The 15,130-nt window shown below is 38.2% G+C and overlaps 1 protein-coding gene across 1 annotated transcript in view; it reads left to right on the top strand.

Moving 5' to 3' along the window:
• Positions 1-15,130, top strand: part of VPS8 (VPS8 subunit of CORVET complex) — a 268,413-nt gene that overhangs the window by 111,018 nt on the left and 142,265 nt on the right. The window contains 7 exon segments of the mRNA XM_017865711.1: positions 2,702-2,773; positions 8,039-8,158; positions 9,557-9,613; positions 11,416-11,464; positions 11,519-11,555; positions 12,562-12,646; positions 13,447-13,545. Coding sequence (XP_017721200.1) covers positions 2,702-2,773; positions 8,039-8,158; positions 9,557-9,613; positions 11,416-11,464; positions 11,519-11,555; positions 12,562-12,646; positions 13,447-13,545 — 519 coding nt within the window.

Consider the following 15,130-nt stretch of genomic DNA (forward strand, 5'->3'; position numbering starts at 1 on the left):
CTTCCTTCCCTCCCTTCCCTCCCTCCCTCCTTCCCTCTCTCCCTTCCTCCTTCCCTCCCTCCCTCCTTCCCTCCTTCCCTCATTTTTGAGGCAGAGCTTCGCTCTTGTCTTCCAGGCTGGAGTGCAATGGCATGGTCTTGGTTCACTGCAACCTCTGCCTCCCAGGTTCAAGTGATTTTCCTGCCTCAGCCTCCCCAGTAGCCAGGATCATAGATGCACATCACCATGCCTGGCTAATTTTTGTATTTTTAGTAGAGACAGGGTTTCACCATGTTGGCCAAGATGGTCTGGAACTCCTGACCTCAGGTGATCTGCCCACCTTGATCTCCCAAAGTGCTGGGATTACAGGCGTGAGCCACCACACCTGGCCATAATTTGGACTTTATACTACAGCAGTTGGTAGCCATTGAAGCCTTTTAGGAAGGAAAATATATTAATTTTATACTTTAAAAACATTCCCTCTGACTCTTGTGTCTTAGTCGGTTTGAGCTGCTATAACAAAATGCCATAGATTAGGTGGCTCACAAACAACAGAAATGGATTTCTCACAGTTCTAGAGTCTGAGAAGTCCAAGATCAAGGTGCTAGCATATTCTGTTGGTTTAGGCACACCTCCGAGAGGCTTACCTCCTAAAAACATCACATTGGTGATAGGTTCTCAACATGAATTTGGAGGCATACAAATGGATTGAAATGAGATAAGATGGAGGCAGGGAGATCCGTTAGTAAATTTTGTAGTAATCTAAATAGAAGATAATGGTGGCTTAAATTAGGGCAGTGACAGTGGGGATACCGAGATGTGAAAGGATTTGAAAGATATTTTAAGAGGCAAATCAGCCCATAAAGAAGAAGAATCTGTGATGGAGGCCATATGTAGCCCCAAAGCCAGAAATATTTACTGTCTGGCTCTTTACAGAGAATGTTGACCCCTGGATTAGCAGTTAGCTTGCTATCATTATTTTACAGAAACCCCATAGTAATTTGTAAAGTACTACAGAAATAATTTTTAATGTCCAAATGCACAGACGACTTACAACTTGGGTTTTAGGTCTACCTTTGTACTTCAGAAACTGTAATTCTCCATTAGGACATCTTTGCATATTAGTCCTCTAGTAAACACCCATAGTTAAAAGCATTTTTGTGGGATGATAATGGTCTAACAATGTGCCATTTTGGTGGCAGATGTTAACTACCACCAAAATAGTCATGAAGCATATCATAATATTCACACCATAGTGTGTTACCACTTAATTATGTTCACAGAATCAAACTATCAGTGTCTGTTTCAAAGGAGTGACTACATGCTGCCAAAAGGAAAATGGTGAAGGAAATTCTTTTTTACTTGCTGTCACTGCTGTAGTTTTTAAATGCATGTGTTAATTCTCCATGGTTTTGTTTTTTAGTTGAATGGCACTTGTATTAGCAGATGGTACTTTCCCTTTGTACCTGCAGAGTGACATCTCACTTTAGCAGGCAGGGATGGGTGTCTATGTGTGTGTGTGTTTGTTGTTCTCATGAATCCGAAGATAGAACTGAGAGAGACTTTGTAGTCCGTCTTCCTGTCTTCAGTCAGAGTCATATTTAACCCACATATGCATCAGAATAACTTCTATTTGAGCCTTCCACAGTGAGTTCCTCCAATCTCCTTGGTAACTTGTTTCAGCATTTCCCAGCTACCTGGCAGTAAAGCAGACTAGCTGAAAAAAAAAAAGTCGAGAATATTTTGTTTTTCTGTGCATCAAACAGGAGAAGGAAGGGAAGGACATGCTAATAAGAGAACAGCTTGAACAAAGGTGCTTTGGAGAAATTGGGGAAAATTCAGGCCCGTTTGAAGAACAGTAATTACTCTTGTTTGAACAGGACTATGATGTCTTGAAAGTTCATGGCTTTGAAATTCCTTTTTATTTTTAGTCTGCTGGGACATTGTGTAGTTCATTTTCTTGTTTCAAGGAAATAGCAATAAATTAGTGCTACGTGGATTTAAACATTTCTCAGCATCAAATGAACTAAGTGAAAACCATAGGAACGATCTTTAAGTCTTTCATCATTCTTACTGTTCAGTAAAAATTTTTATTTCAATTTTTTGATAGTGGACATAATCTTATTTTCTTCATATATACTATATGTACTACTTTTTTTGTGACATGCTATTATCATATACTGACAAACAGAATCTGGTATTGTAATTTATTTTGATGCATATTATATTCAAAGTCTTTTTGGCTCTGCTTGATCAGTTACATAAAATGAAAGTTGCCATAGTTGGCAGTGTTTTGAGATTAGTAAGTAGGCTTGATAATTTTAACTTTTTTACCATAATAATTTTTTTAAATGCCTATCTTTAGACATCATTTTTCTTAATTGTCATGAAAATTATGAAAGTTATTTTTATGATAGTTAATAAACTGTGTCTTAGTTATTTCCAGATAACATAGACTGAATGATGGCTGAACATGTAGTATTTTATCCCTCTGTTCTCAAACCTTTGCTTCCAAATTACCTGTTTTCATTAGTGTTATCTCTCTCTCTCTCTTTTTTCTTTTTTTTTCTTATGGACTTTGCCTTCCTTCCTTTCTCAAATTCTTATTTGTGATTTTTTTTTTTAAGTCTCAGAGTAATTTGATAACAAGAATTTGATAACTTGTTTTCTTCTACAATGTACAAATAATAATTACTCTTAAACATTTATTTCTCCCTTTTAGACTTTTGAAGATTTTAAAAATGACAAACAAGCTGTGGAATATCAACAGCGAATTGTGGATATTTTGTTGAAAGTAAGTATTCAAAGAATACATGTCTTTATATGATACTTAAGATAGTTGAGTTGTTTTATAGCAGGTTATAAAATCTTGTTAAGTGGTTTCTTGGAATCATATCTTAAAATTTTATTATGGTGTCTTTGTCCTCAAGAGCTGAATTAAGTACTAATCATTTATTTAAAAAAATTTTTAGTGTATGTTAGCTTTAGACTGGGGACCAGAATAGAGAGCACTACTGTGAGAAAGGCATATGGTGATAATTGCTATATTAGTATGATTACATGTAATAATAGTGACTAACTTCTTTTTTTTTTTTTTTTTTTTTTTTTTTTTTTTTTGAGACGGAGTCTCGCTCTGTCACCCAGGCTGGAGTGCAGTGGCCAGATCTCAGCTCACTGCAAGCTCCGCCTCCCAGGTTCACGCCATTCTCCTGCCTCAGCCTCCCGAGTAGCTGGGACTACAGGCGCCGCCACCTCGCCCAGCTAGTTTTTTGTATTTTTAGTAGAGACAGGGTTTCACCGTGTTAGCCAGGATGGTCTCGATCTCCTGACCTCGTGATCCGCCCGTCTCGGCCTCCCAAAGTGCTGGGATTACAGGCTTGAGCCGCCGCGCCCGGCTATAGCGACTAACTTCTAAGTGCTTTGAGAAAACAATTAATGTGAAGAATCTTCCTCTGTCTCATATCAACTTCACTTTGTTGCTAAGGCAGTGCCGTATTCTGTCATGGCACTGAGATGCTGGATGACACTTAAGACTGATTTGAGGCACAGAGAAATGATCATCCCAGTATAAATCTAATTAGATTCAGCAGAAAGCTATTTTGAGATTGATGCTGTTGCTAATGAAGAATGCAGGGAAAAGTTCTTTTCTTTTCCGTCTGCATGACTTCAGGCAGGCCAGTTTTCTCTTGTAGTTGAAAGCTTAGAGTTTTTATTTTGTTCATTTGACTGTAAAATAGAGTTTTCTTTCTTTTAATGTTGAATTATTTTGGACAAGAGACCAGAATTAAGGTGTTTTCTAGTTGTACATAACATCAAAATATTACATTTATACTCATTCTGTGTAATTTCCAAAGCATATTTATATACATTATTTCTTTTGAGCTATCAATTAATATTAATTTAACCTTGTAAGACAGGCAGTGATGATTGTGAGAACAGGATTGCTAACCTGTCAGATAATGGCAGTTTGATTCAGATGGCTAATATGGAAAATTTTCACCTAGATTTATTCCCAATCTTGTCCTCCTTTAATTTGTGATCTTACCTTTCTTCTACCTGATACTCTTCTGTGGCTTCCTGTTGGTCATTTGGAATTAAGTTCTGCTGTGAGTGAGAGAAAACTGAAAATAACAATAGTTTAATTGTGATGGGAATTAATTTTTCTCATAGAAGTCTGGAAGTAGGCAACCTGGTCTAGTAGAGTGACTTCATAAACTTCTCAGGGACGCAGATTCCTTCTGTCTTAGTATTACACTTAGTATATGATTTCTGTCTTTCCATCCAGAATGGCTGCTGAGGCTCCTGCCATTACCTCTGCATTCTAGCCACGTAGAAAAAAATGAAGAAACAAAGAAAATATTCCCTCTCCTTAAGGAAGCTTCTTAAAAGCTGTGTAATACAATTCTGTTTGCACCATATGAGGCCCCTTAGTTGGTGGGGGAGATAGAGAAACATTGTCTGTATTCTTGGTAACCATGTGCTTAGCTAAACATGAGCGTTCTCTTCTTCCTCTTCTTCCTCTTCCTCCTCCTCTTCTTCTTCTTCTTCTTCCTTCTTCCTTATTCCTTCTTCCTTCTTTCTTCTTCTCCTTCTCCTCCTCCTCCTCTTCCTCCCTCCCCCTCCCCCTCCCTCCTTATCCCTCTCCCTCTCTCCCTCCTTCTTCTTTTCTTCTTCCTCCTCCTCCTCCTTCTTCTCCTCCTCCTCCTCCTCCTCCTCCTTTCTTCTTTCTTCTTTTTCTTCTTTCTTCCTTCCTCCTCCTCCTCCCCCTCTTCCTCCTCCTTTTTGAGACTGAGTCTTGCTCTGTTGCCCAGGCTAGAGTGCAGTGGCACGATCTCAGCTCCCTACACCCTCCACCTCCTGGCTTTGAGCGATTCTCCTGCCTCAGCCTCCAGAGTAGCTGGAATTAGAGGCACCTGCCACCGTACCCAGCTAATTTTTGTATTTTTAGTAAAGACGGGATTTTCACCATGTTGGCCAGGTTAGTCTCGAACTCCGGACCTCAGGTAATCTGCCTGCCTCAGCCTCCCAAAGTGCTGGGATTACAGGTGTGAGCTACTGTGCCCAGCCTTGAGGAGTTCTGTTTCTAAGGAAGGAAGACTAGATGTTGTAGCATAAGTAATAGTTTCTGCCATACCCGTCTAAACTGTTGAATATCCATGATCCCTCTATATTTTCTGGTCCTGACTAGGTCTCTATAACTGGTCCCTTCTCTCATCCACCTCGTCATCCTTCCCCACACACCTTGTATTATGTACCCTCAACCATATTAAATTATTAGAATTCACTAGACTCTCTGTGGTGTGTTGATGGTTTATGTTCTTTGCAAGGGTTTTCTTTCAGTCTGTCATGCCTTTTCCTTTCCTTTCACTGACTGGCAAGTTCCTAATCATTTTCCAAGACTTAACTGAAATATCATCTATGAAAAACTCTTTTGAACGCTCTCCCATACATCTAGGTTGATTAGTTGCTTCTTGTCTGTGCTCAGGCAACACTTTATGCTTCAGTTAGCACACTGTAGTGTCATATTTACATATTTTCTTATCTGTCTTATCTAGACTTGAGCTTCTTGAATGTAGAGACTGAGGATTATTCTAATTATTATTATTATTATTATAGTTGGTCATTGTTTTAGCCTGCCTAGAACAGATCCAGCACAATGCCTGTAACGCAGTAGGTGCCAGGTAAATGTAAGTTGGTTAAATTGCAATTTGAGTTTAAAACTATACTAAGTTAGAAGAGTGATCCAAATGAAGAGAAAGCTCCACGAGTACTTGACTATTCCTGTTGGTGACTTGCCATTCTTGTGTGTTGTCTTGATAGTGTTTACCTTGGGTCAGTGAAGAATGAGCTTTGGAGATTATTTTTCTCATTTCTAGTGCTACAGATGTGCTAATTGGTTAAAGTGTACTTGTGAGAGAGCCAGTGAGAGGAGGAGTATAGGCAGTGACCAGAGAACAGGCCAATGGGTGTTATCATGTGTGCTGAATGGCTGCAGACAGAGAAGAAACATCTATTAATTTGTGACTTCTTACATTGCCCAGAAAATTTGTAAGCATGGTCTCTGAAAGAGGCCAAAGGAGAAATGGAAAGGAAATGGCCTTTTGTAGGATCATAACCAATTAGACACTCGCTGAGGTGATGAGGGAATTTATATATATATATATATGAGATAGAGTTTTTATAACTTGAAATACCCTCATACTGTAATAATGAGTATACACTTGGCAAGCGATGATTACTGGACTAAAAGCAGAAAGGGTAAAAGAAAGGGATGTGAGAGGAAGTAGGTCAAAAGCTAGGGAATGTTGTATAATGGGAGAAATCTGGTGCTTTATCTTTGCGTGGAGGATGGAAGGAGGGAACTTGGAACTTTTTGATAGATGTGTGGGGGTACTATACCCTAATTTGTTGTAGAGTTGCCCCCATGAATTCAGCTTGCCCAAAACAGTATGTGGTCTTCCCTTCCCCACTTCTGTATTCTCTCTGTTAATAGCATCATTATCCCACCTGCCAATCAGGCTCAAAATCTGTCCTTTTTCATTGCTCCTTGAACCACATGGTTGCACGCCTAGGAATAATTGTCCTGTCCCCACTCTCTCTGCCTCTTTCCATTTTCATGATCACTGCCCTACTTAAGAGCCCTTTGGTCTCTCCCTTAGACTCCTGCAGTCGCTTGTATCTTTCTCTCCCTGCCTTGTGTTTCTTTCTTTTGTTAATTTTATCCCATGCACTGCTGACCGGATAATTTTCCTAAGCGCAGTACTGGTCATAATCAACCCCCCTGGTGGAACACATTTAGTAGCTCGCCAGTTTTCTATAGAATATGTTCCAGATTCCTTAGGAAGACATTTGAGACCTAATCTTCCCTTTTAATCTATTGTTTCCCTCTTCCTGCATGCTGCTACATTCTAATAAATATTGTTGTTCCCCCCAACAATTGTGTTTTTCTGTGTCCATGATTTTGCTCTCACTCTTCTCTTTGCCAGGTTTGACTTTTCTATTGACATTTCCCCTTGTCAAAATTTCTGCACGGGCTTTAAAACTTAGCTTAAAAGCTATTCTTCTCATTTCTTTTCAAATTCCCTCTCTAACCAGTTGAATTAAAATTTTCCAGTGTGCTTCTGTAATCATTTGTGCCTTTATAATAGCAGTCATTATATTATGCCTTTTGTTTAAGATGTGTCTGTCTTTTCCTTCTTGTTCCTAATTTTCTTAAAGACACTTATAGCATCTTATACATGGTGAGTACTTAGGAAATGAGAGCTGAGTTAAAGCTAGAGGAATGACTATGATTTGATAACCGTGTGTGTTGTAAAAAGCCTGTTATACAAAACCATGTCTTCAAGGAACTGCTTGATACAAGGCCGAAGCCATTCACTTCATTGGTCTGTGTGATAGCTAACTTCTTTGGGCTACCTTGACTCTCAGGTGTCTTACTCTCAAACTTCAAAGCAGCTCTCTTCTTCCGTTGTTGATGGGCAGATTTTTAGTAGGGCTATTTAAATTTAACTGTACAAGACCAGCCTGGCCAACGTGGTGAAACTTTGTCTCTATTAAAAATACAAAAATTAACCAGGTGTGGTGGCACACGCCTATAGTCCCAGCTACTTGGGAGGCTGAGGCAGGAGAATCACTTGAACCCAAGAGGTGGAGGTTGCAGTGAGCCAAGATCATGCCATTGCACACAAACTTGGGCAACAGAGTGAGACTCCGTCTCAACAGCAACAACAAAAAATTAGTTGTAGAAGGGTTCTCTAAGAATTCCTGAGGGAAACATGATTAATATTTCTTTGAAATACTACAGTTTACATCTCTACCTCTTTATCAATTCAGTTCTCATCCAAATTGTGATAGAAATAGGCCAGAAATCACTGAAATGTTTTCAGAGTATGCAAGTAGTTGTGCTTCTTCTAAATGGCGTTGAATTGAACTGTTGCACAGTCAATAAAAGAATCTTTTTATGAGTCTTCAGTAATGAGGCTATCCCCTCTTCTAATTATATATTTTTTTGCATCAAACCAGATGATGTATTGAATAAATGGTCTCCTTTGCTCCTCAGGTTATGGTGGAGAATTCAGACTTTACCCCCTCACAAGTAGGATGTCTCTTTACCTTCCTTGCTCGGCAGCTTGCAAAGCCTGACAACACCTTGTTTGTAAACAGAACACTTTTTGATCAGGTAAGTGTCTAGCAGTGAAAACTAAAAGGTTTTTTCCTGTTTACTGTGCACAGTTCCCTGGATTACACTGTTTCCTGATGTGACAGACTATTGGGTAAATACCTTATCAAGGAGAGACCTGTTCAGGTTTTGGATCTAAATTGAGGGGTATGTGTATGTGGGTGTATGGGTATGTTTTGTGGAGATTGGTTTATAGAGATTGTGTTCTCTCAATTATTCTGTTGCTCTGAATTGCCTAGAATTCTTTGCTCAAGAGTTTCCCAATTTAAGAATCTCCCCCATCTCACAGGTAGTAAGAATATTATGACCATCATCTGGAGAAGAGATTACTTTTGTAAAATCTCAATTTACTTACAAATGACTTTGAAGGTATCTTGTATTCCCGCTTAAATATCTCCTATTTTTCCACAGGTGGCAAAGAAAATACTTTTTGTCTGGAGAAAGTAACTAAAAATGACTAGCATTTTTTGAGCACTTCACAATGTTCCAAAACCTTATGTGTGTCTGTTACCTTAGTCCTCTCAAGAGCTCTAAAATAGGGACAGTTATACTCCTTTTATAGATGAGGAAACTAAAGCCTGGAGAGATTAAATAATTCATGTAAGGTCATACTTAGTAAGTGTTATTATTAGCAGTAAATATTAAGTCTTAATAGAGTTTGTGTCCAAATTCAAGTGGCCTGACTCCTAAGTTCATGCTTTGCTAGGTCCATGGTATCATATCAGGAAACTTAAAGTTAAGGTATATAGACAACACTGCCTTATAGTTATGTTTCTTTTCTCTCTCTCTCTCTTTTTGAGACAGAGTCTGGCTCTGTTGCCCAGGCAGGAGGGCAGCAGCATGATCTTGGCTCACTGCAACCGATGCCTCCCAGATTCAAGTAATTCTCCTGCCTCACCCTCCTAAGTAGCTGGGATTACAGGCGCATACCACCACGCCTGGCTAATTTCTTGTATTTTTTGTAGAGATGGCCAGGCTGGTCTTGAACTCCTGACCTCAAAGTGATTCGCCCTCCTCAGCCTTCCAGAGTGCTGGGATTACAGGCATGAGCCACTGCGCCCAGCCTCTTAGAGTTATGTTTCGAAAGAGTAAAGAAATACGTACACAAGGGCTGCCTCAACCTCCCAAAGTACTGGGATTACAGGCAGGAGCCACTGCACCCGGCCTCTTAAGAGTAAAGAAATATGTATGTAAGGCACATATTAAATTGTTAGCATACCTGAACCTGATGTTACATATACTAGGCTAATCAGTTGGGAAGGTACCCTATACCTGTGGTATTTGTTTTGGCTGGGTGTGAATAAGTTGGTTATTTGAAAGGGTAGTTATTACTTTTATTATGAGAGTATTAATGTCTACATGCTGATATCAAATAAAAAATACTTTTTCTTTGGCCAGGTCCTTGAATTCCTTTGTAGTCCCGACGATGACTCCCGACACTCTGAAAGACAGCAGGTATGAACTACTAGAACTCTATTTGCTAAAAAATAGGAAAGAAGAATAAGCCAGAAAGAATTCTTCTGTGCTAGACCTCACTACACATGAGGGGCAATGACTTGTGCCAAACCCTAATACAAAGTTAGAGTCAGTGGGAACCAGAAAATAGAGTGGATGGTTGTTAGGGTACATGTATAAGAAGCTTATATCAAACTAAATTCCTAGACTGGATCTGTCTTGCATCTACCATGACATCAAAGAAACTACTTCATCTTCCCCTATTATGTGGCAACAGCTAGGACTTCTTGTACGCTGCATTCCATCGGCATCATTAATCTGGTAACTACTGCTAGCTGCTGTGGTCCTGAAACAAAAAAGCTACAGGGTCCTGAGTATTGACATACCTAACTTTTGAGAGTGCCCTAAAACCCCACTGCATTAGAGCTGACCATTCTGGAGACTAGAATCCACCTGTCCCTCCACTAATTATTGTGAGACAGTAACTGTTTGAGTACCACTTCTTTTTATTCATGCCACTTTCTTGAAGTTGCCTTCAGGAGTAGGATTCTTTAAAAAGCATACCCACCATAATTGTGGGCACTAAAAGAGTCAACCCATTTTGTATTGATAGCCAGATTTTGTCAGGCAAGTAAACTAGTAAAATTAAGAACCACGAGAGCTGTGCGGAAGTATGGTTTTGTGGCACTGTGGTAATCATACACAGCTGGGAAGTTGAGACTATCGGATAGCAACAGTGACCCCTTTATCTGCACAGCTATGGCGCAGTGACTACTGCAGAGTATCCTAGGTCAGAGAACAGCTGGTAAAATTTTGGTTGTCTCTTAAATTTTATTGAATACAAATAGTAATATGGCCCCCCTCATTTCAGCTGCGTAGTGTGGTAAAAATTATTTATATGAGCCCCAATATTTTTGTTTCCTTTTTATTGTGGTAAAATCGACATAACACGTAATTTACCATTTTAACCGTTTTTAGGTGTATGCATCAGTGGTATTCACATTATTGTACAATCCTCATCACCATCCATCCCCAGAACTCTTTTATTTTCCCAAACTGAACTACCATACCAATGAAATCGTAACTCCTGCTCACTATTTTCTCCTCCCCACTCCTTAGTAACTACCAGTCCCTATGAATTTTACTACCTTAGGTCCCTCACATAAGTGCAGTCATACAGTATTCATTCTTTTGTATTTAGCTTATTTCACTTGGCAGAATGTGTTCAAGGTTCATCCATGCCACAGCATGCATGTATCAGATTTTCTTCCTGCTGAATAGTATTTCGTTGTATGTATATACTACATTTTGTTTATTCATTCATCCACTGATGGACATTTGGATTGTTCCACCCTTTGGCTATTTTGAATACTGCTGCTATGAAAAGCCATAATTTAAAAAAAATTAACATATAAACATGGATACCAGCTGTGGGTAAACAGATTGTAAAGAACCATAAGACATAAAAGTGAGACAAAAATTCACTTCTTGAAAGAATATATACGGACATTTTAGCTTAGCAGAGAGTCAGCTCAGTGTCTCATAGGGCTTCATTCGTAAACTCTGTGGCGTTCTTTCCATGTTTGAAAAGCGGAGCCATTTATCTTTTTATAGGGCTTAAATGCAGTACGATCAAGTTTATAATGTCAGTCTAACCCCTTCCATATGTGACAGCAAGCCAAAATATCATCAACTGAGAATACAAAAGAAAAAAATTAGAAGTTATAGTCTACATGGCTGAATGCACTCTTAAAGAGCTAGTAAATTCTCCAGTGTTTTACTCATTTATTTTAAATGTTCAGGTCCTTTTAGAATTGCTGCAGGCTGGAGGCATAGTTCAATTTGAAGAGAGTCGCCTCATCCGGATGGCAGAAAAGCTGAGTTGTANCATAGTTCAATTTGAAGAGAGTCGCCTCATCCGGATGGCAGAAAAAGCTGAGTTGTAAGTTCTTTTGAGGCGTATATTAGTTTGCCATAGAAATATTAAATTACATTTCTCTAACTTAAAGCCCAGTTTATTGATGCATTGCTGCTTTTTTAATTAGGAAAGGTTATACAAATAACAAAAAAGTAAGTCCTTTTAATTGAATTCTAGAAATTAGTAAAATTTGCAGAAATCGATAGGGCAAATATGAAGCTTTTATGTAATTGTTTAAACATAAAAGTGAAATAGCAGTCTTATGATGTTTTATTTTAAAATTTTCCTTTAATATTTCCATGTTTCATAAATTTTTTATGGTTACCTTAGCTATATTAGAGACAAAGTAGTATTTGACATAGCAAATAAGAGAATATCACATTACTACTTATCTAGTATGCTGTATTTATATGATGTAATTCTGAACTTTATGTAAAATTTTTGTAAATTATCAGTGTCTAACATATTCACTATTTCTTATGTGATACATTATTGCTTTAGTATTTCTTTTGTATTCAGCATTGAAATTTCTTATAATATTTAGCAGCCTCTTGAACCTGTAGTTAAAGGAATGGCAGATATTCATCTCCCTTAGATATTCACTGTAACTTTATTTAACAGTAGAAATCACATCTATTATATTAATTTTTCTTTTCTTTCTTTTGAGACAAGGTCTCCCTCTGTTGACCAGGCTGGAGTGCAGTGGTGTGATCATAGCTCACTGCAGCCTTAACCTCCTGGTCTCAAGCAATCCTCCTGCCTCAGCTTTCATAGTAGCTCGGATGACAGGCACATGCCACCATGCCTGGCTAACTTTTAGGTTTTTTTTTTAGAGACGGGGTCTTGCTGTGTTGCCCAGGCTGATCTCAGACTCCTGGTCTCAAGCAATCCTCTTGCCTCAGCCTCCCAAAGTGCCTGGCAGGAGCCAGGACACTTGGCCCACTTTTCCTAATACTAACCTGTGTGCCAGAGCAAATGTCTCAAAAACCTGCCTGTTTGGTACACTGAAGTTTTTCCCTTTACATTCTAGCTATCAAATTTGTGAATTTATGTATGAAAGAGAACACCAATATGACAAAATTATTGATTGCTACTTACGTGACCCTCTGAGAGAGGTGAGTCGAGACACTGCTTTACCCTTTTTTCTTACTCAGCTTTCCCTCTTATTGAGTACAAATAACTGTTGAGTAGAAATATTGGTGCATGTGTATGAGCCAAATGTACATTGATAATTAAAACAGATACAGTTCTTGCAGTTTTGGAATGTGTGATTTAGTAATGGAGACTGACAATTAACAAAGCCAAATATGATTACAAATGGAGATAAATGCTAGGGAAGAGAAACCGAGTGCAACTTTAGAGGATAATGGGGAACTGACTTAATGCAGAGTAGCCAGGGGAGGAATTTCAGAGAAAGTGACATATAAACTGAGTTTTGGAATCTGAGAAGCCCGTGAAGGAAAGAGTCAAGAAGAGTGTTCCAGGATGGGAAACTGTATATGCAAAAGACCTGAGGTGGGGAAAATTGACATGTTCAAGGAGCTGAGTAGAGATCATATAGATGACGTGAAATATAGGTGGAGCATAATAGACAAGGGCAGGAGTGGTTTGAGCTGAAATTGGGAATGTGGACAGTGGGATCCCCAAAAGCCAAAGTGTGATATTCCTTCATTAGGTCACTGAAGATTAATAAATTGAAACCAAAATTAATTAGAACAGCTTTTTGCTTCTAAGAGTCTACCCTAAATTTTAAACAATTACCCTTTCTTTTTAGGGGCAGAGTTTTCCATCAGTTAACAATCTCCAGATGGTTTTTCATCTTCAAATGATAGGTGTTTACCAAGACTGGTTCAGTTGGTAGGGACTAAATCTTGAGTGAGTGAATGAATAAATTATATTGTCTTGTGCTCTTCAGGAAGAAGTCTTTAATTACATTCACAATATCTTATCCATTCCCGGACACAGTGCAGAGGAGAAGCAGTCTGTATGGCAGAAAGCAATGGATCATATTGAGGTACCGATGTGCAAAACTTCACACTTCACCATCTGAATGGTCATCTAACCCAAGTTAACTTTATGCCAACTAAACAATGGCATGTATCATATTAAGTTGATTTAATTTAGGGTTAAAATGTTTTTCATGTAATTATTCTACCTCATATTTGTATTCATAAAGTCTGTGTCACACGCAATCTATTACATCATGACTTCTGAAACTAGCCCATGTTCAATCAGCTAGTGACAAACTAGTTAGTATTAGTGCATTTTTACAAAGTTCCTAGAATGATTCTGAGAATACTACTTGTCCTTTTTTCCTAGTATGTGATGGGTGCCATACCCTCCAATCATCTAATGGACTTTTAGAAAAATTACTGCAATTATGTATTTCTCTTCCTTATATAACAGGATGATGATTCTGACCTAGCTGTGGTCAACTAATTCACTGATTTTGTCGATGCCTGGTATTTTACAGAGGATGCAAGTGTTCACTTCTATTGAAACAAAAAGTTCTTATTAAGAAACAATGCTTCTAGTTATACAAATAGACTACCTGTGTGATGAGGGCTGTGATCACAATGTGTTCTGAAATGGGACCCAAAAATCACTTCTTACTTGAGTTTCCTTATGTTCATAACATACTCCTTACCCCAGAATCCAACAGAACTAGCAGTTTTGTTGAAATCTATTATTCTTATGATTTATGTTATTTTATCTATTCTATTCTGTTTATTTCTGATTATTGAAAAAATAGTAAGAAAAGAGGTAATCCTCTTTTGGAAATAACATTTAGACTGAGGTAATCCTAGTTTTGGAAATAACGTTTAAACCGAGGTAATCCTAGTTTTGGGAATAACATTTAAACTGAGGTAATCCTAGTTTTGGGAATAACATTTGTATTTACAGAGTTGCTCTTGTTCTCCTCATAGCAAGAGTCAGGTGGTGGATTTAGAGATGTAGTAAAGATATGATTATTCAACATGTTTGAACATTGTTTATAGATACGAAAAACTATAAGAAAGGATATGATGTGGATACTTTGTTTTAGTTCCTGAAGGTTGTAAGGTTTAGAAAGATCAGAGGTGTGAATAGCATCTTCTTGTGAAGTATCTGACATGAAAGGTGGTATAGCCAGTCATGAGATATGTGGTCTGAAGTAATTTCCACACTGCTGTATATAGGATTGAGAACATGGAATATATTATTTAATGTTGTTATATTCCTGCTAACAACAGATGAATATATCATGGCAGGATAACCCAAGAAGTCATTCTCGGATTTTGTGTTTCATATTTTTTCTCTTTAATCATTTAGTACTCTTTTTCATCCTCCTCTTCAAGTCTCCATGGTTATATTATGGTTCAGTTCTCATTTCACCTCATCTGCATTATACAGTGGTTTGAGCACATGGATTCCAGACATCAAAAATGAAGCCACATCTCTGCATTATGTGAAATGTGATAAATTAATCAATGAGCAAACAGATTACTCAGCAAAAAGCTCAAGCTGGGGAAGCAAGAAGTATTTCTGCTGCACAGTAATTATTTTGCTGACTAGTTTTCCCACATCTGCATATTTTCACCTTGAACTTTTAATATCTC

Source organism: Rhinopithecus bieti, unplaced genomic scaffold (assembly GCF_001698545.2).
Source record: "Rhinopithecus bieti isolate Rb0 unplaced genomic scaffold, ASM169854v2 scaffold_2432, whole genome shotgun sequence".
Lineage (NCBI taxonomy): Eukaryota > Metazoa > Chordata > Mammalia > Primates > Cercopithecidae > Rhinopithecus > Rhinopithecus bieti.